Source organism: Pipra filicauda, unplaced genomic scaffold (genome assembly GCF_003945595.2).
Source record: "Pipra filicauda isolate LSUMZ 115617 unplaced genomic scaffold, ASM394559v2 scaffold34_size3990699_pilon, whole genome shotgun sequence".
NCBI lineage: Eukaryota > Metazoa > Chordata > Aves > Passeriformes > Pipridae > Pipra > Pipra filicauda.
The window spans coordinates 2,577,389-2,597,649 of NW_024104476.1; the positions used below are offsets into that span (position 1 = coordinate 2,577,389).

The 20,261-nt window shown below is 38.4% G+C and overlaps 1 protein-coding gene across 10 annotated transcripts in view; it reads left to right on the forward strand.

Annotated features, from left to right (window-relative positions):
- The window catches only part of MAST4 (microtubule associated serine/threonine kinase family member 4), a 293,188-nt gene that overhangs the window by 233,762 nt on the left and 39,165 nt on the right, over positions 1-20,261 (forward strand). For 8 of the 10 annotated variants that reach the window (XM_027732346.2, XM_039384378.1, XM_039384380.1 and 5 more), the window contains 7 exons: positions 549-569; positions 1,322-1,400; positions 7,061-7,218; positions 10,287-10,362; positions 11,042-11,251; positions 14,161-14,262; positions 18,855-18,987. In XM_027732346.2, the coding sequence (XP_027588147.2) occupies positions 549-569; positions 1,322-1,400; positions 7,061-7,218; positions 10,287-10,362; positions 11,042-11,251; positions 14,161-14,262; positions 18,855-18,987 (779 nt within the window). The remainder of the gene's footprint in view (positions 1-548; positions 570-1,321; positions 1,401-7,060; positions 7,219-10,286; positions 10,363-11,041; positions 11,252-14,160; positions 14,263-18,854; positions 18,988-20,261) is intronic. The other 2 variants (XM_027732350.2, XM_027732353.2) reach the window with 1 other exon arrangement.

The window sequence follows — 20,261 nt, forward strand, 5'->3', positions numbered from 1 at the left end:
CTCATCTGGAAGTGTCTTATATATCTGGGTGAAAGAAAGAAGGGAGAAGAATTATTGAATTAAAAATGAAATTATGGAAGTGGAGGAAGTTTTTTTTTCAGAGTTCAGTATTTGATACAATCAGTAGTCCCTCTAGCACATATACTCTTCATATTTTAATACTAATAATGCACTGTAGATTCTTTTCTCACACTTCATGTATTCAAAGTCCCAGAGCTTTGATTGTAGTCTGTGGATGGATAAATGGTAGTAAGAAATAATACCTTAGATTGGAAAGAAGCAAGGAGGTTTTTTAGAAAGTTTTTTAAGGAAGGGAAGCTGCGTCAAGAGGTTTAAGATTCCTGATTTGACATGACTTCAGTTCTTCAAAATTACACTCTTTGTGTAAATCAGACTTGAAAATCATCTTTGTACTAGCTGTAAAACTAGTTTTTCCAGTCATACTGTTTGTTAATAAAAACTTAAATTTTCAACATAAGTTTTTACTAACATGAAACATATGTATTCTTTTGCCTTTTTTTAACATATTTGATACAATTGTACTCCAGTCATGGGCATCGAAATGACAGGTAATTGTTACTTTCTCAAAGATCCAAACGTGGCTCCCATAGTTGTTTATTTGGTTTGCGACTTTGAATGTTCAAGTTCCGTGTTGTCTGTTGTGTAGCTCACCCCAGGCAGTGAAGAACATAAATTGGTTTTGGTTATAATTTTTTATATGTATTTTATTTTTTTGTTCTGAGTGAGCATGATTTTTTGCTGCAGAATTTTTTTTCCTGATTTACATATTAACATTTAACAAGTTTAGTTTTACATAATCATTCTTTACAGCTATTTGGCATTAGCCTGCTAGTTTGCTGATATCCTGTACTGATGCCACTTAAGAACACCCTACCCTTGTATTTCAAACAGACTGTGATGGCTATCTGTGGTTCAAAGCGTTATAGTTTGCATTTGTTCATAAGATTTTTAATATGCTTATTAATTTTCATCTGATGGACCTAAAGAGTTGTAAACTCCTTGTGGTCCATTTCTGTGTGTATTAGTTAGACCCCAACTCTGTGGAGCTGTTCATTCACTTTGTGGCTTTTTCATCTCGATAGAATTTTAATTTGAAAAACACACTAAAAAATAATCTGTAAGCCTAAGTCATCCTTGGTAAATGCTTGTTTATTGTGGTCCCTTGTGAAAGTATACTGTTTATAAAAACCCTGTTTGCATCATGATTTTGGAATGCAGTTTTGCACAGTAGTACTTCCACAGATGTTTCTGTGTTAGGGGTACTGCAGTGTTCATTTGACTAACCTCAGTTTCATAACAGGACTGATGGTCGCCGCTGGTCTTTGGCTTCCCTCCCTTCTTCTGGCTATGGTACAAATACACCCAGCTCAACAGTTTCTGTAAGTATCCACTTTGCTGTGCTGGTAGATTTCTCCTACGTGCTTCAGCTTCTCAAATATAGTATGCTTCTCTTAGAAGAAGACAATGTAGGTTTTGTTATGGTTGATAGACTTGGAATTAATATGTGATATGAAACTGCTTTACTTCACTGAAATAGGAGAAAACTTTATACAATGTATGCTTTGCTTAGAGATACTTTCTGGCAGTGAGTAATGTTTAACTGCCCCCCTTTCTATCTGCCTTATTTTAACCGTATGGTAGGTATCAAGTCTTAAGTGAGGCTGCCTTGATAAAAAAAATTACTCTGTAACATGATTCATCCATCCTGGGTTAGACTGATGTCTTAAGATGGGATGAAGTACACATAATGGGATAAGTCTAACTTATTAATTTTTGCCAGTTAGAGCAATTGTTTCGATGTGATTTTCTGTCAGTCCCACTGCCATACATGTACAATTTGACTTGTGATACATGCCACAGGAGTGCGTGATATCCTGCTTCAGTACTTAGGAGCTGGGCCGTGGGAGAAGTATCAGTCTGTACATCTTGTTCATCTCTGTTCTGGAGAGGAATACAACCTGGACGTTGTATTCCATGTTACAACCTGGAACTAAGCTGTTTGTTGTCATAGTCACACCTGAAAGACTGGGGCGATAGAGTTGTGGAGGAAACCTTCTTCAGAAATAGCAAATAGTTGACATTTTGACAGTTACGTACCATCTTCTGCAGTAAAAGGCTTGAACTGCGTCGATCCAACTGTGGCTCTTCAATGTTTTATATATTTAGCCTTGTTTTTTATGTTTTATGAATGATACGTATTACTACTGAGCAGGTGATTCCGGATCTTTTTTTAGGCTGTTTCTTTTACAATAAAGTAGGCTTTCTCTTCCCATGGTTTGGTCTGTTTCTCTTGTGAAACATTCTGTACAATGATGAAACGTGATCTTTTATGTTATCACAGAATCACAGAATATTCTGAGTTGGAAGGGACCCACCAGGATAATCAGGTCCAACTCCTGGCCACACCCCAGGAGTCACACCATGTGCCTGAGAACATTGTCCAAACACTTCTTGAACTCTGTCAGGCTAGGTGTTGTAACCGCTTCCCTGGGAAGCCTGTTCCAGTGCCCAACCACCCTCTGGGTGAAGAACCTCTTTCTAATATCCAACCTAAACCTCCCCTGACACAACTCCAGGCTATTCCCTTGGGATCCCCTCATTGGTCATCACAGAGAAGAAATCAATGCCCATGCCTCTTCTTCCCCTCACGAGGAAGTTGTAGACTGCAATGAGGTCTCCCCTCAGTCTCTGTTATTATATTTTTCTCCACGAAGACTTCTGGGAAGACAATTCTATCTATCTTAAACCAAACTGAGCCATTTCTTGTATCTCAAGAACTTTTCCTCAGCAGCACTGATTTTTGACATGTACTTTCCTTTGTGGGTAGTTCGTGCTTTTGCCAAGTAAATTCCTTGGTTTCACATTAATTCCTTAACCAGTTTTCCATAGGGCATATTTGTACACCTGTCACGGGGACTAGATCAAATGTGCTGCGTTCTTCACCTAAAATATATTGTAAAGGAGGTTATATCAGATAAAAGTAATAGCCATAGAAACATCACTGTTGTTATGAGAAACAGACTTGTACTAGAAATGAAATTAAAAGCTGTGTCACAAACCAAAACACAGTTTTAATTTTCTGTCTATATTCATAGCTTTTCCCTTGTCATCTTCAATTTTAAAATGGTAATTCTAATTCATGTACTTAAGTTCACTAGATACCGTAGTCGTCCTGGAATGTGAAGCAATTTTACATGGTATTTACATTTCTTACAAAAAAGTACATCTTGACTTCTGTAATATACCTTTGTTGACTTATCCCACGATTTTTCTTGACTAAAGATAGTGTATTAAATAGATAAAATTAAATATTAAATAGATGTCTTCCATAGCACTGAACAAACATTTTCTGACTTGTGAAAATCATGTTTTCCAATAAATACATATGAATTTTATTGAAGAAAACAGCAGTAGAGATTCATGTCATATGTGTCTGTGATGTTGCACCCTTAAGGGGAAAGGAACACCCAAGACTTGTAGATGCTCTGGGTCAAAAGAAATGAGAAAAGTCTGACGGTTCACAAAAACTCAAAGTTTTATTAGTAAATTACACACTTGGTGTGGAAATTGGTATATTAGTCCCGACCTACTGTACAAGCACATGGCAGTGGGTTTTGGATAAAGGGGTACGGTGAAAAAGAAAGATGGGAAAAAAGAAAGTGAAAGATAACACCAGTCCTGATTTCAGCATCAGTCAAGCTGATGGGATGTCTGGGGTTCTGGAGGTGTCCTTGGGCTTGGGAGGGGGGTTCCTTTTTATAGACAAGCTTTCCCCACCCTGAAGGCAGGTTTCTTGCTTTCTATGTAAATTATTACCGTGTGCAGTCCATTCTTCCAGACCTTTCTGGAAATGGGTCAGAAGGCTTTGGGGGTCTTGAGTGGTTCTTGGGCTGTAATGTGTTGTGCATAACTGTGTTATCTACAGTATCTCATGGTTAGTTTTTTGTTTTGTTTTGCCCTGGAATCCTCTGATGCTTATGAACCCTGCAAAAGCACTGGGACAACCTTTGAATTCTAAATCTAATCACTATTTCTTCACTTCTTAGTAGAGATGTTTTTCACTTTCTTCTTTTACTGACTGGATGATATATGTGAATCATGAAATCAAAACTAGAAGCGCACCCATCTAATTGGTTTCATATACTTTTTCAGAATCTGGAAGAGCTAGCACTGTGCAGCCTTCTCCACATTATTACTAATTCTTAGAGGCAATGAGAGATCACTTCATACAACAGCCTGAGGGTACATACAGAACACTCCTGTTTCAGTGGTATATAAATAAAATTCACGTTCATCTAGACATGTATCAACCAGAGAGCAGAAATAGTTTTTACACATCACAGTAGAGCAGAACTTCCTTCTTTACAAGCAACTGAAAGTCAAAACAGGGCTGAAGTGTCCATAGTTACCACAGTTATGCTTAGGTGAGTGTAGCTCACTATTTCTTGTTAGCCTGTTTATCTTTTTTTAATATTGAAAGTGAAGAGATTGATGGAATTACCCACTTAATGGATAATTGTGGGTTTAGAAGTGGTGCGAGTACCACATATACCAGTTCTTACAACAAAGTGGAAATTAAAATATCTTCTGCTAAATTATTCAATTGAAAAAAACTTGTAGTGTGTCATATTCCAGCAAAGTTGGATCAGATCATGCCAGTTATGAGATACAGTTGAGATGATTGGGTCTTCTAGAAGAGCAAGTCTATAAAACTGATAAATTGAAAGAATACACAGTTGCATATCTTTGCCAGGAGATTATACTCTTGGAAGCTTATTGGGATGAGGAAAAGGAGGTAGAAAAAGAGACTTTGGGGTTGCTTTAGCTGGTATTGGGTGCAAAATGCAGTTCTTTGTTGGAAGAACAGTTTGCATTTCCATAATGCACTGTGGTTGTACATATTAAAAATATTTTAAGTCTTGCGTGATTTTTGGAGCAGACATTCTAGAATGCCAGGACAGCTCATTTTCTAAAGAATTTTGCTGTGAGAATTTGGATTTGTACTGTGATCAGAATTCAGATCACCAAAAAAATGCACTTTATGCCTTTGATGGTCCTGATACAACTGAGAGTGGTTAGCATTAGGAAGATTCTCACTTCAGTCCTGTTGGATCTAAACTCTGTGATGCCTTTTTTGAGAGAAGGTGTGATATGAGTTATTTTCCTACTGATCTTCCCAGAATCCCTTGAAACCGAAGAGTTAGAGAATGATTTTATAGAAGTAACCATCTGTGATGTTTTTTATTGGGAAATTTCCTTGTGCTAGAGTATTTTTGATCTTACAGAGCGTGGCTGTAGGAATTATGCTGTGAGGTTAACTGCAACAAGCTGCTATAGTGTGAGATAAGAAAAAACTTACCTATGGTGTGTACTGAATGATGCATGGTAATGTGTGAAGGCAGAATTCCATGCATGAGTTACTGTAACTTGACAAGTTACTCCCTGTCATCAGAACTGTGGTAAATTCTTGATGTGCATGCTTTTTAGCCCGCGGCAAAGTGAGGTAACACAATCTTGCTAAGTTCAGCTTGTTCTGATGCGGTGAAACATTCCCATGTCCTGCTTAACCTTTTCCACCAGTGGATTTTCTTCTTTTTTTTCTTTTAAGGGATGATTTAATGAGATCTAGTGTGATAAGAACACTTTCTTATCACTTTTTGAGCTTCTAAGAATTAGGATATATTCAGCCTTTACCGCACAAGTTGCCAGGAGATTAAAAAGACCTCATAGTCTCTGTGCTTACCAGCCTGGATATTACCTACTAACCGTAGCAGTGTAGGGCAGTATTTGTACAGTACGAAAGTTATTGATTTCCCTCACTAGAAATGATACAGCAAAGAAACTCTTGCTGTGTTTGGTTCCAATAAAAGAGTACCCAGGCAGGGGCCTTGGTGTTCAGTATGAGAAATCAGATAAGCAGTAATCTGCACATGAAAATTGATACACGGAAGAAGTTAATTTTCTTGAAAAATCAGCTGGAGACTGAAGAGCTCCAGAAAGATGTCCAAGTTTTTAATCTTCTTCCCTACTGCAGGTAAAATAAAAGGAATGTCTGCATGGTACAAGACAGCTTTGTGCAGTCATACAAGAATATTTGAGAATCAGCCATCTTGGAAACTAGTTTTGATACCAGAAACAATAGAGCATTTCTCTTGTCTACATTTGTCAGTCCACATTAACAAAGCTGCTTGTAATGTCTTGAACTATGTTCGTGTTCTTTACAAGAGTATCAGATCCAGGCTCATAGAAGAAATTTCAAAGTTCTACCCTCCAAACATCTAGCATGGCTCAGGGAGCTAGCCACAGTGCATAAAAGACAGTAAAATATAATAGTAAGATGATCTGCACCGCTCATGCAAAGCAGCTGTGTACATGAAATCTTGCAAGGGTAGTTATTGTGGCACCACTTCCAATTTCATACCTCTCTGTATCCTCCAGTTTTTTACTGAGTGGATGGCTTTCACTTTTTGTCAGCCATATATCCTGTCTTGATAAATTTATTAAGTTCTCTCATTTTTCAATGTACAGGTTTTTAGAAAAGATTAGCATATGAGTTTTTTCAGCAAGAATTTATATTGTATTTAATTTTATTTTTAAAAGCATTAGTAATGCCTTAAATATGGTTAATGACATACCTTTATTGTGAAGATTTACAATTGGCATTGTGACAGTAAGTTGTACTCTACAGTTATCATACTATTCCAATAACTAAATTTCAGCAGACTCCATTTTAACTGTTCTTATCTTTTGTTGGTTGTTACTGACATCAGATGTCACCTTTGCCTTAGGAAATTTAAACTTTTGAAATGCAATGTCTCTTTCTTCTGGGACTAGAGTTTTGTTTTTTTTAATACTTTATATTTAGTTTGTGAGTTTGAGGCTAATTACTTATTTTCTTCTTTAAATTAGTAGTCAGGCATGAGAAACAGTAACTATAGTTTTTAGATAATATGACTTTATTTATAAGCACCAATTGTGGTCTTCAAAATGTTTTTTTTTTCACTCTAATAGAAGCTTGTGTTCTGTTCTACTCTTGTAGTCATCCTGCTCATCCCAAGAGAAACTACATCAGTTACCATACCAACCGACACCTGATGAACTACATTTTTTGTCTAAACATTTCTGTACCACTGAGAGCATTGCCAGTGATAACAGGTGCAGGACCACTGCAATGCGCCCTCGGTCCCGAAGTCTCAGGTGAGTTTGTGTATCTGCAAATAGGAGTTGGATCTAAATCCACAAATTATGGAGCATCATACGTTGGAGGTGTTTACATACAGCAGTTTGTAACTGAGGCTGAATTCAGATTAGTCCTTTTAAATACTTACTCTAGTTTTGATCATGACTTACTTCAGTGGTAAATATTGTTAAAACAGGTCTTAATGTGAGGGCAACTAACCTGCAGACACTGTCTTGATGACCTAGTCATTAATCATCTGATTGTAGCATTCCCTTTCTGAATTTGTGTACCTATGCTGTCCTCAGTGGATTTGTCTGTGAACATCTGTAACAGATTGTCCATATTAGTAAAAGGACTCACCATCGTGATTATCTTGAGACAAAGTTTAGTGTTAATTTTAGACCTTTTAGAAAGCCAGAACCAGTCATAGAATCACAGAATGATTTAAGTTGGAAGGAACATTAAAGATCATCTTGTTCCAACCCCCCTGCCATGTGCAGGGACACCTTCCACTAGACCAGGTTTCTCAAAGCCCCATCCAGTCTGGCCCTGAACACTCCCAGAGATGGGGCATCCACAACTTCTCTGGGTTACAGTATTTCACCACCCTCACAGTAAAGAATTTCTTCCTAATATTTAATCTAAGCCTACCCTCAGTTTGCAGCTATTACCCTTTGTCCTCTCACTACATGACCTTGTAAAAATCCTCTCCTGCTTTCTTATAGGCCCCCTTGTACCCCCTAGAGTACCTTGTAGGTACTGGAAGGCTGCTGTAAGGTTTCCCCAAAGTCTTCTGTTCTCCAGGATGAACAACCCCACCTCTCCTAGCCTGTCATCATAGGATAGGTGCTCTGATCATCTCTGTGACCCTGCTCTGGACTTGCTCCAGCAGGTCTGTCTTTTTCCTGTTCTGAGGACCTCAGAGCTGGACACAAAACTCCAGGTGGGGTCTCAGGAGAGCGGAATAAAGGGGGAGAATCACCTCCCTTGACATTCTGGCCCCACTGCTTTATGCAATTGGCTTTATGGGGTGTGAGTGCACATTGCCAGGTTATTTGTAACTTCTCGCCCACCAACACCCCGAAGTCCTTCTCTTCATGGCTACTCTCAGTCCATTCTGTGCCCAGCCTGTATCCATGTTTGTTATTGTCCCAATCCAGGTGCAGTACCTTGCACTTGGCTTTGTTGAACTTCATGAGGTTTACGTGGGCCCAGTGCTCAAGCCTATCAAGGTCCCTCTGGATGGCATCCTTTTCCTAACCCGATTCCTGGCTGCTCAGACATTCTCCCTGTATTACTCCCAGGCTACCAATCCTTGCTTCCACCCTTTGTAAGTTTCCTTTTTGTGTTAGAATTTGTCTGGGAGTTCTGTGTTCATCCAGACAGACCTCCTGGTATTTCTGCCTGACTTCCTCTTTATTGGGATGCATCACTCCTAACCTCAGAGGAGGTGACCGTTGAATATCATCCAGCTCTCTTGGGCTACTCTTCCCTCCAAGTCTTTATTCCATGGTACTGTAACAACTAAAGCCCTGAAGAGGCCGAAGCCTCTGGTCTTCTCCTGAAGGCCAGAGCTTTCTGTGTGCCCTCCTTGCTGCCCTAAGGATTGCAAACTGCACCATTTCATGGTCATGGCAGCCCAGGCTGTGCTTGAGCTTCACATTCCCCACCAGCCCCACTTTGTTGGTGAAAATGAGGTCCAGCATAGCGCCTATCCTCATTGACCTCTACATCACTTGGAGAAGTTAACAGCAACACCTTCCAGGAACCTCCTGGATGGCTTCTGCCCTGCTGTGTTGTCATGAACTCTCACTCAGCTCGTTTGTCCATAGGCAGAGCTCCATGCACTCCAACTAGTTACTGACTTAGAGAGTGACATCCCCTCCTCATCTCCCATGCTTGTCCTTCCTAAAGAACTTATATCCTTCCATTCCAACAGGCCAGTTATAGGAGCCATTTCACCACATCTCTGTGATACCAGTAAGACCATAGCCCTACAGGCATATGTGCATTTCTAATGCCTCTTCTTTATTCCCCACGCTCTGTGCGTTTGCATAGAGGTACTTAAGTTGAGCCTTGATGAACATACTGCTGACTTAATGCTTGAAGTGGCTGGATTTCCTTGTGCTGCTGTTCAAGTGCTCTCCTGCTAACCTGTGATCTCCCTGTAGGCTCTGGGCGTCTCTTGCTGGCCCTGGTATCAAACTAGTAGAAGTGGGATGGATTGAGGTTCCTCTTTCCCAAAAATTTTAATTCTTCTGCTAATGCAAGAAACCCCTATGAATGTATTATGATAAAATCACTCCTAGAGGATTGCCCCCTGTGTTGAGTCTTCTTTCTGCTCCACATCTTTTAGGTCAGACTGCATGGACCAGTGTCACCAACACAGGAAATTTAGATTGAGATTTTTTTAAAGGGCTTTGTAGTGGACAGTGAGGCTCATGTTAGCAAAAAGTAGTTTTGTAGTTTAGCCAAATTGATGGGTATCTTTTATGGATTCTTTTCGTCAAAGTCTTGTGCTTTGTATCCAGGCACAATGCCCTGGCTTTGATGGACTCATGCATATGTATGATATTATTTGTAGGAAGTTACTGCCTTTATCTGCTAGTCAGACTGAAAATAGATTGTTTTGATTTTATTTTTTTTAATTATCTGTGTAAAAAAACAAATGAAACCCAAACAAACCCATAGCTGACTTTGTCTCTTGTAGCTGCTAGAATTCTTGGTAAGATCATGCTATTTTGATTGTATCTAAGCAGGTATAGCCATAACTAACAGTTAAATACATCTCTGCTGCCCTTCTGAGAAAAAGATGATGTTCAGAGGTGTTGCAAAACTGATTCTGTCTTGAAATGTATGTACCAACTAAAAATAACATAGTTAGCAGTTAGATGTTAAGTATATTAAATAATTGTGAGGATTTTGACAGAAATAGGAGAAAGGAACTAAATGTACACTGATGAGAGAATGGACCTTTCCAGTAAAGCTTGTGCTTTCTCTTGCAAATAAATCATATAAAAATATAATAACTGTACTAAAGTTCATGCTGAGACAAGTGTAAAGGGATAATTTGCTTTACTTGCAGCCCTGGACGTTCTCCTGCTTGCTGTGACAATGAAATAATTATGATGAACCATGTCTACAAAGAAAGGTTCCCAAAGGTAATGTGTGTGTGTAAAAAAAGGAAGAAATTTCTTTGTATTTCTTCCTATAAATATGAAGAGAGATTTGTCAGGATTTTCAGAGCAATTGAGCAACAATCTGAAGTGTGAACAGCTCACTCGTCTCAGAGTTTCAGATATGAATGAAGTTGTATGGGATTACTTTTTAATAATAAGAATATCTTTGAGGGTTTTTTTTTAAGCATCGGCAGTTCTGTGAGAACCAGACAGTTGGTTCTGTAAAACCTGCATACATCTAGGAACCTACAGACACATTTGGCAAGACCTGTGAGCCTGTGGTGCTTTTAATTAGTCAGTTGTTCATTCAAACTGCCCAGTATATTTTTGTGGAACAACCTTTATGAAAGCAAGGAGGATATTCTCATCTGTAGTATCTGCAGTTTTAACAGAACAAAGGAGACTGCACAAGTTCTTCCTCCCTCCCTCCCTCCCTCCTTCTCTCCCTCCCTCCCTCTCTCTTCACAGTTATGGGTGCTCTTTTGGTTCTCTTTAGTAATCATCACAAGATTAGTAGGTTTTTTGGCATCAGTCATTTCATGCATTCCAGCTAGGTAAATTCTTAGGCACTACAGAAATGTTCTAGAATCAGAAATAAGCTTTTAGGCTGTTAGTTTCTTGTAAAGCTGATTTAATGTATTGCATAACTACTTGTCTATAGGCCACAGCTCAGATGGAAGAGAAGCTTCAGGACATTATAACAAATTATTCTCCGGAGAACATCCTTCCCCTGGCAGATGGAGTTCTCAGTTTTACCCACCATCAGATCACAGAACTGGCTCGAGATTGTTTGGATAAATCTCACCAGGGCCTCATCACATCACGATACTTCATTGAATTACAGCAGAAATTAGACAAATTGCTACAGGAGGTATGAGCCATGAGACTGTTATGTTTGCTTGAAAAATGGGTTAAATCTGTTTTCCTTAGAGTTGTCTTGAATGGTGTCATGAATCATGACTGTTCCCTCAAGTAGTTGTCAAAGTTGTATTCATATCTCTTTTAGTCTACATAATAACCACTACAGAAATGATAAGCTGAAATAGATGGGTTGTAAAGATTTCAGAAACAACAGCACTGCAAGTTATAAATTGCTTACAGAGGTGTGTGCATAAGCCCCAAAGGAGAATGCTTGCTATTCCATTTACTGTAAATAAATGAGGAAACATAGACACTGTGCTTTTTATCAACCCTACCGATTGCCTGCTGTGTTGAAAAAGCAGTCAGCAACGCCTAGCTTTTCATTAGCAAGAAGTTAATTAATTATTTATTATTTCTAACATTCCTTTCGTAATTGAACTGTTTGTTAACAGAAATAATGTGATTTCTTAAAGTGTTGAAACTTTCATAGAATGACCAGCTAAATGAATTAAGAAGAACTTGAAATTTAACAAATGCACTTCGACGTAAGTCGCTGCAGTTTATTAATGTATCATTTTTAAAACAGTGAGTGAGGCATGTAGTATACTCATTTGTTTGTGTGGGACCTGATAGTACATTATAAACCAAAGTTAATCTGATAGACCAGCAGATTTGATATTAACTTGAAATTTTCCAACTGATATGTTAAGATGCAGTGCCCATCTTTGTTTATGTTTTCTGTTTTCTTTAGAATGCAAAAGCAGTTGCTAAAGGTTTTGGTTTGGTTTTGTTTTCTTTCCTGTGCTGCTTTTTTGTTAACTTCTACTGAGTAAATAGGATTTCTGCAACTGGTGTATTTTAAACTTTTTCTCTTCATACAGCAATTCAAAACTTAAGACATCAGTGATTTATTTCTGGATTATTGAAACCCTGTTTTTTTAAACATTAAAAGTACATAGAGGTTGCTTGCTAGTCAAGAGGAGGGTTTGAACCAGTGACCTTCTTGTGAAACGATCATACTTTTATGATGCCAAATTGTAGGCATAATTGGCCAGTTGATAATGTCAAAATACAAGGAAGCATGTCTAAGCTAAGATTCACTGAACCACTGTTATAATTGTTAACAATATAGCCTTTAAAATGGCTACATGTTTAGTGAAGTTTAGTGTATATGTTCACTCATTAACACCTCCCCCAAAACCCATTAAAAAAAAAGCTCCAGCAAATTATTCTTCAATCTGCATATAAAGCAGTGCATTATTAAAAAAAATTACCAAAACGCTCATTTTGTCATGTTCTGTGATGCTAATTCTGTATTATGAAAAAGTTTCCTGTTCTGCAAAGACATTATACCTTAAAATATTCAGACCTTTGAGTCCACTGCATACTTGTTAATGGCATAATATGACAGTACAAAAACTTTTTCTTTGATGACTTGGTTCTGGGCAATTAGTTGTGCTATGGATTCATGCTATTTATTTGTTGTTAGGTCTCAGCTGCAACGATCAGTAGAAAGTTGCATTTCCTGCAGCTACTTAAGCATAACCAGGGGAAGACTCCCTTGAGGTTTGAGCAGCTTGGTTCAGCCAGCATTTTTATAATTCTAAGGGCAAGGTCAAGTGGACCTGAATGTTTTCCTGCTCCATCCGTCTTAAATGTAATATGTATTGAAAGTTTTGTTCACTTATGCACTTAACTGTTCACAAAACTCTAACAGACGTGCTTTACATTTTGCTAGTGGTTAAAATAGGCAAGTCTTTTGTTTACAAAAGAGTTTTATTGGACTTAGTTGATAATGTTCTGAGTTATGCTTCTCTCCAGTCAAGGTTCTTTTGAAATCTATTGCAGAGTGCTAGATAGCATTTGTGCCTTTTTCTTTTTTCCTTTTTTAAACTCCACGAATTAATTCATCTCAGGTATTTGATGGCTTTTAAAATTGTGGTACTTACCTTAAGAGCAGTATTTATAGCTTCCTGTTTTTAAATAAAAAATATAATGTGTTATATGAAAAGTACTTATTTGTCCATATTAATTATTTTTTTAAGTGTCAGTTTCTTAGTTCTCTTTGTGGTTTTGAATAAGCAAGAGATGATGAGAAATTTAAGTCTGTGGCTTCTACTGTTCAGAACAAAGAAGTGCTTTGATATTTGAGGCAAGGGCTATTAATATGTTTATACTGTTTCCTTGCATTCGTTGGCATTCTTAAATTACATAATTTGTTCTTAGAGCAAAGTGTTTAAAGAAATTTGAAATTCAGCTCAGACCATTGTGCAGATATTATCAAGGCTTCTAGAAGTATTTTTTCTGACTGTATTCTTTTATAGCATTTTCCCCCATTTGTGGTAATCTTTGTAGAACTCAGTTTTTCATTGTCTTCCTGTCTACATGTACCTCTATATGGAACCTCTCTGCAAGTGTAGTTTTTATGTGTTCACATATATGTCATTGTCATTTCACTATGACAACTGACTATGGGAAATCAGTAACAATTTGGCATGAATGTTGCTTGTATCTTTTAATATTATTTAGGTTAGTTTTCATTTAATCCTAAAATTATTAACAAATTGAGGCACAACCTACACGTAGGGATCTGTGCTGTACTGAATTTTGTCTCTTTTGCAAAACTGGTAATAATACCATGTAAGCTTAAGAAACAGGCAAAAAAACCTGCAGGTATATGTCCATTATAGGTACTTGTATTTTGTTGTTACAGTGTTAGAATTGTAGAAATGGGGTTACTTTATTTTAAAGTTAGTGTTGCTCAAATCCTTGTTATCTCTGCTGGCATCCTGAAATTGAGGTACTGTTTGTATCAAGTACATGCTTCAAACCCTCAGAGGTGTCCCAAATATCATACATACTTTCCTGCAGTGCACTGAATGCGATTTTGTGTAATATCACTTTATTTTTATCTTTTAGGCCCAAGAGCGATCAGAGAGTGGAGAAATGGCGTTTATTAAACAGCTTGTTCGAAAAATCCTGATAGTTATTGCTCGTCCTGCTCGCTTACTGGAATGCTTGGTAAGGTCATGCTTATTATGAGTAGTGCTTTTCACTTGGTAGTGTAGGAAATTTCTGGTTTAGTATTCAGGGCCCTTTAAAAACGTTTTTTGGAACACGTCAAACAGTGAGGTAGGACTTCATTGTTGGTACGATCCCTTTCACTTTTATTTCAGGGCTTTCCTGCAGTTTTGTTTGCTTCCTTGCTATTGCAGGTACTATGGTATAGAACCCTTTTCATCAGCTAAGGAAGCTGCTGTTCAGAACCAGTTGGGTTTTTCTGTTCGTTTGTTAGAATTCGTTATTTCTTGGGAAGACTGTTCCTGAATTGTAATTGGTGTTCTTCCCATTGTTCTTACCAGTTTCATAATTTTGTTTCACTTAGCAGCTGCCAGAGCTGTAAGCAGCTTGAAGTCAGCTCTGCTGTACTTGATCTGGGGAAAATAACAGCAGAGGGTTTAGGCTGCCTGCATATATGGGTAGTTGACATTATACTGGGGACCAGAAGGAGCAGAAGACTTTACTTACTTATGCATGGGCATAGCACCAATGTTGTCAGACTGCATTAATTTGTGTGAGCTGTGTGGGTGTGTCTCTGCTTTTCTTGTCCATGCTGCAGGAGCTGGGATGGCTCAGGTGCGGGAAGTTGCTCCCGCGCACAGAGCCAGTGTGCTTCAGTTGTTCAGTGGAACTAATAAACGCTCACAGAACACAATGTATTCAGGAGGATGGTGCAGACACCCAAATACCATGTAATAGCCAGCCTGAGTCCAACAGGCCTGGCAGGCAGCCCAAGCTGACTTTGAACCTCTCTGCCTGCCAATACCAAGATCACAGTGTTGATGCTGTGTACAGCTGTTTGAGGCAGGCAAGGCTTATGTGGGAGCCACTGACCTGCTGCTAGACTCAAATTATGCCTGAAATTGTCATAACTGCATTTTTATGGCACTGGATCTGAGCTAGTAAGTCTTTCCAACCTGATTTTGGCTCTGTACTGTGTCCCTTCATCTGTGGCACAGTTAATCCACAACCTGGCTCGTTCAGCTATGGGCATTTTGAGAGCTGTCTGTTTTGTTTTGGAAACATCATGTCTCAGTATTCCCAGTTGCATTTTGTTCATGATTTGCAGTTCAGGAGCAGTCTAAAATAAGATATGTGCTCTGAATCAGCATGAAAGAGAAGTTTAAAAACAAAACTAAAAGGCAGGTTTTAGAGAGAACACCATAGCATGTCCTGCCTCTGCCACTGTATCCAAACTTGTTTTACTCCTTCTTCCTGAGCCCTGAAGAGTTTGTTCCATGTCTAGTGTGATGTTCCCTGCTCTAGTCACAGGGTTCATGTAGCCTTTATCCACATAACCCAATTTCTCATATGATGGGTTTTTTCCCTACTTTTTCCCCTCTGGTCTGCATCCTTCTCTATTATCACACATCCAGAAATGCCCTTAAACACATCCGGGAGGCTGACAGACCAACACTTGTTAATGATGCTTAATATCCTTCTCTTCCAAAGTGGGCTTTCTCCCACTAACCCCTGCCCTCAGCATCATCATTCTTCATTAGCTTTCTAATTGAAGTGCTGGAGTATGCCCAGAGAAGGGCAATGAGGCTTGTGGAGGGTCTAGAAAATGTGTCTCATGAGGAACAGCTGAGGGAGCTGGGGTTGTTTAATTCAAGAAGAGGAGGCTCAGTGGGGACCTCAGCACTCTCTACAACCACCTGTAAGGAGGTTGTGGTAAGGTGGGGGGCAGCTCTCTGCCTGCAGTGGGAGGACAAGAGGAAATGGCCTTAAGCTTGAGACCAGGGAGATTCAGATTAGATATTAGAAAAAAAATTTTCACTGTTAGGGTGGTTAGGCATTGGAATAAGTTTCCCAGGGAGGTGGTGGAGTCACCGTCCCTGGAGGTGTTCAAGGGGCATCTGTATCTGGCGCTGGGTGATGGTTTAAGTGGTTTAGGGATTAAAGTGATGTTGGGAGGATGGTTGGACTGGATAATCTTGTAGGTTTCTTCCAGCCCTGATGATTCTGTGGTTCTCTCCTGGTGGCCTATTTGCCCATTGGTTCATTCTCCCTAAGTGCTGAGTTTTATAGGGATCTAGTCCAAATCTCCATTCACTTAGTTCCCAGTTTCTGCGACTGGGATTTTATCCTAGGCTACTTGCTCTGCCTTATCCTTCAAGTAGAGTGCATATGCAGTATGCAAGTTGTGCATACTGTGTCCCTCCTTTTGCTGAGTCTTCTGAAGTGAGTTGAAGGACTGTGCTGCAAAGACCAGAAGTGACTGTGTCTCATAGTTCAGAGTTTCAGAGCAGCAATGGCAGGGAAAACCAGCACAGCTTGCTCCAAGTGTTCTCAATTCAGACAGGATGTTCAGGAGATTTATACTGGAATGTAAAAACCCCGCACCATATGTTCCTACAGATACAGGCAGCTTGAATAAATTTAGGCATACTGTCACAAAATAATATGTTTCTCGTGCAAGAGGGTGTTAAGCCTACTCCATAAACAAGACTGGAATCGTGTGAACTTACAGGAACAAAGTCTGTAGTGTCCCTCTGGGAACTTTTGAATAATACTGGCTAATATTTTAGAATATCTGTCTGAAATAGATACTAGGTATGAAAAACTGCAGCCTCTGTAAGAAAGTTCATAAAGTTATAGAAAATAAATCTGGCTTTTTATTCATAAGAAGTTTCAGATATGCAGTAAAGCTGTCAGTTTTCTGATGGTGGTCTTGGCTCAGGTGTTCATGGCATGTGAATTCCTATTTTAATTTACCTGATAATCATATGAATAAAGATTTTACAGTTTCATGTGTGGCAAGAGCTGCTGGCAAATATTGAAAGGTTTTTCTCTATTTGTACATGGAAAATTAAATAGTTGGAAGTAAAGATCAGAAAATTTGTTGCTTCTCATTATTCACACCTGTGTATGTATATACCTAGATGAATGTGTTTAGATAGATACGTGCACATACATATACACACACCCCCCCCCACTCTCATAAGATTAAAACTACCTGTTTTGAAATTGCCTTGTCTTGCTAGTAAGTGGAGGAGAAGCTGTATATCTGCCACTGCAGCAGGTCAAGAGATGATGTTTCCATGATGAAAGTAAATAGAAATCTTGGCATACAACCACGTTGTTGGGTTCTTCAGTGCCGGGGAGTAACATGTAAGAGAATCAGCTGGGCTTGGCAAGTCAGATGAGGAGAGTAAGACTGAAACAGCATGTACCACTTAGTTATCTGTTCAGATTTTTAGGTAATTTAGCAGCATCCTGAGGCTTTTAAGTTAAATAAGACAGTTTTGGCACTTTATGGGTTTATGGTAAATCCTTGGCAGTAGGCTGTAGATGATGAAAATTGTTTCATGATAAATGTAAAACTAAGATTGTTTCTATAAAACTGAAAATTCCACAGATACTTTATTTCAGACATGCTGTTAGCTGCACCTGCTTTGATGCTTTCAAAATGAAGCATGATACCTAATTTCTCAAGCCCTTTTCTGGGTTGGGATGTTGAGTTTCCATGTCCTGAGTAGCCTGAGAATCTAGGACAGGAGCCTTGTGATTCAGCATGTAGACTAAAACCACGTGGGGTTATGTTAGGCCACAAAACAAGAGCTGGGGAAGCTAGCTCAGCAGTCTGCCTGGCTTCCACAGGTATTTGTGACAGAGATGAACTTACTCGAGGAAAAAGTCTGTTTTGTTACATCAGTGTTTCATGACTCATCATGTTTTGACACTGTTAAGCATGGCACCTGTTTATAGAAACATCTTGAAGAATGCAACAGCCCTGAAGAGATGTTTTGGTAGGAATTCATGCTGGTAGAGAGAGAAATTCTACTAAAAAAAAATCTGACAAACCTTTTAATAAACTTTCTTGCTCCTTTAAATGCATTCTTATTTTTATAATCTATAAAGGTAGTAAAATTAAAGTATTTCCAAGGAACTTGGGAATAGGCAGTTTTGAATTTCTATTTTTTTTTGTTCCTTTTTGTTGCTTGTTTAGGCTTGCCTTTTTAGGTATGTTATAAAAGAGAGTTACAATATAGTTAGTTCCCAAAGGAAAATGTTTCATTTCTAGATGTGGAACAATTGGATCAATGAAGTTCAAATATTTTTTTATCAACTTAACAATTTTGTCTATCGATTTATTTAATTGTATTTTCCATAAAACACAGTGCATATATATTGATTAAAAATACTTCAAATTTCATTTAGAAGTAAAAATTGTAGTACAATATATTTACAGTTTGTTTCTGTAGTGTATTTTTGTAGGCAACCAGATGCAGGGAGATAGTCTTCTCTATTTGAAATGTTATTGTTGCTGATTATAGGTCATTTCACTCAGTATTATGTGAAGTTTTGAAGGCATACTATTCCTATAAAGTAAGGCTCTGAAGTAATGGTATGGAATTTCATTGCTTACAGTATGTTATGATACAGAAAAATCAGAATAGATTAATAAACTACTAATAATAGAATAAAGAGGTATTGTTTTTAATAGGGAAATGTCAAATATGTCCAGTAGAAGACGCAAAGGATGTTTTAGTTAGGCTCTAAGAATTCAATTTCAACAGAGAAAATGAAGGTGATTATTTTTCTTCTAGGAATTTGATCCTGAAGAGTTCTACTATCTTTTGGAAGCAGCTGAAGGCCATGCTAAAGAGGGTCAGGGCATTAAAACAGACATCCCTCGGTATATTATTAGCCAGCTGGGCTTAAATAAAGATCCTCTGGAAGGTAAGTGTATCTCCTGGTAGAGCTGTAAGTTCCTAGATTCTTCCTTCTCTGTGTGATTTATCATTCTGATAATCTGTGTGTGCCTGAAAAGGGTAAAGTTAAGATGGTAGCAGAACAAGCATTTGCTAACCCTCACAGTACTCTCCCAAGCTCGAAGGCGTTAAAAAGGCCACCTGTTGTGTATATGATTTTTCCATTTGAATATCATTCACAACTACATTGTGTCAATGATACTGGTCATCTTTTTCCAGCCTGACAATGCAACTTTCTTATTTCAACTCCAGCTGAAATTTACTGGGATAGTTTGATGGTTATCAAATGTTATCTAACCACAGGTATAAAGGAAAAAACCTGGGCTGAGCTGTTTGCTTTTCAGTGGCCCCAGGCTTCTGCATCTTTAAGTCTGTGAGAAAACTATCTTCCATTCCATTTATTTTTCCAGGTAACTTATGTGTACATGTTGAAAACTTTTGTAAGGAGAACTTGGGTTCCAGTGGAGGTATTGTCATTGCAAAATTTTTCTTCACTGTGAGAGTGGTGAGATACTGGAACAGGTTGCCCAAGGAATTGGTGGGTGCTCCATCCCTGGATGTATTCAAGGCCAGGCTGGATGGGGTTCTCAGCAACCTGGTGTAGTGGAAGGTGTCCCTGTCCATGGCAGAGATGATCTTTAAGGTTCTTTCCAACCCAAGCTATTTTATGATTATTTTAAGGACAGCGTTGAAAAAATTAAAAATTGAAAAAATTAAAATAAAAAAATTTAAAAAAAATACTTCTCTGTCCTAGTCAAACTATCTTCTTTGCCATCCTGAGAGCATGGTCTATCACTGGTGACAAATAGAAATTGGTTCATTGTGTTCAGTGCTAGTTCTGTACTTTGGAAGAAATTGGCAGAAGTGCCATCATGCAAAAATGAGTCTAGCTAGTGCCAATTATCTTGTCTTCTGTGTTATGACACAGGACTAAGAGAGGACTTGATAACACAAAGTAATAGCAAAAAACTATGATAAACTTTTTTTAGCTAGTTCTTATGATAGATGATCTCCTGTTGTTAAATCAAAGGTGTCACATATTGTGTTTTTAACTCTTTTTTGCTGAACTAAAGCAGTTTGTAAAGTTCAGTACTGCCAGTGTTGTCAGGAATTTGGTTAGATCTAATTCAATTAAATTGGACGTTGTTATAGCTGATATTCATGCTATATTAACAGACCTAAAGAAAATCAAGTCTATTATTAGTCTGCTTCCTATCTTCACAGAAGAACTTCCTCATCCAA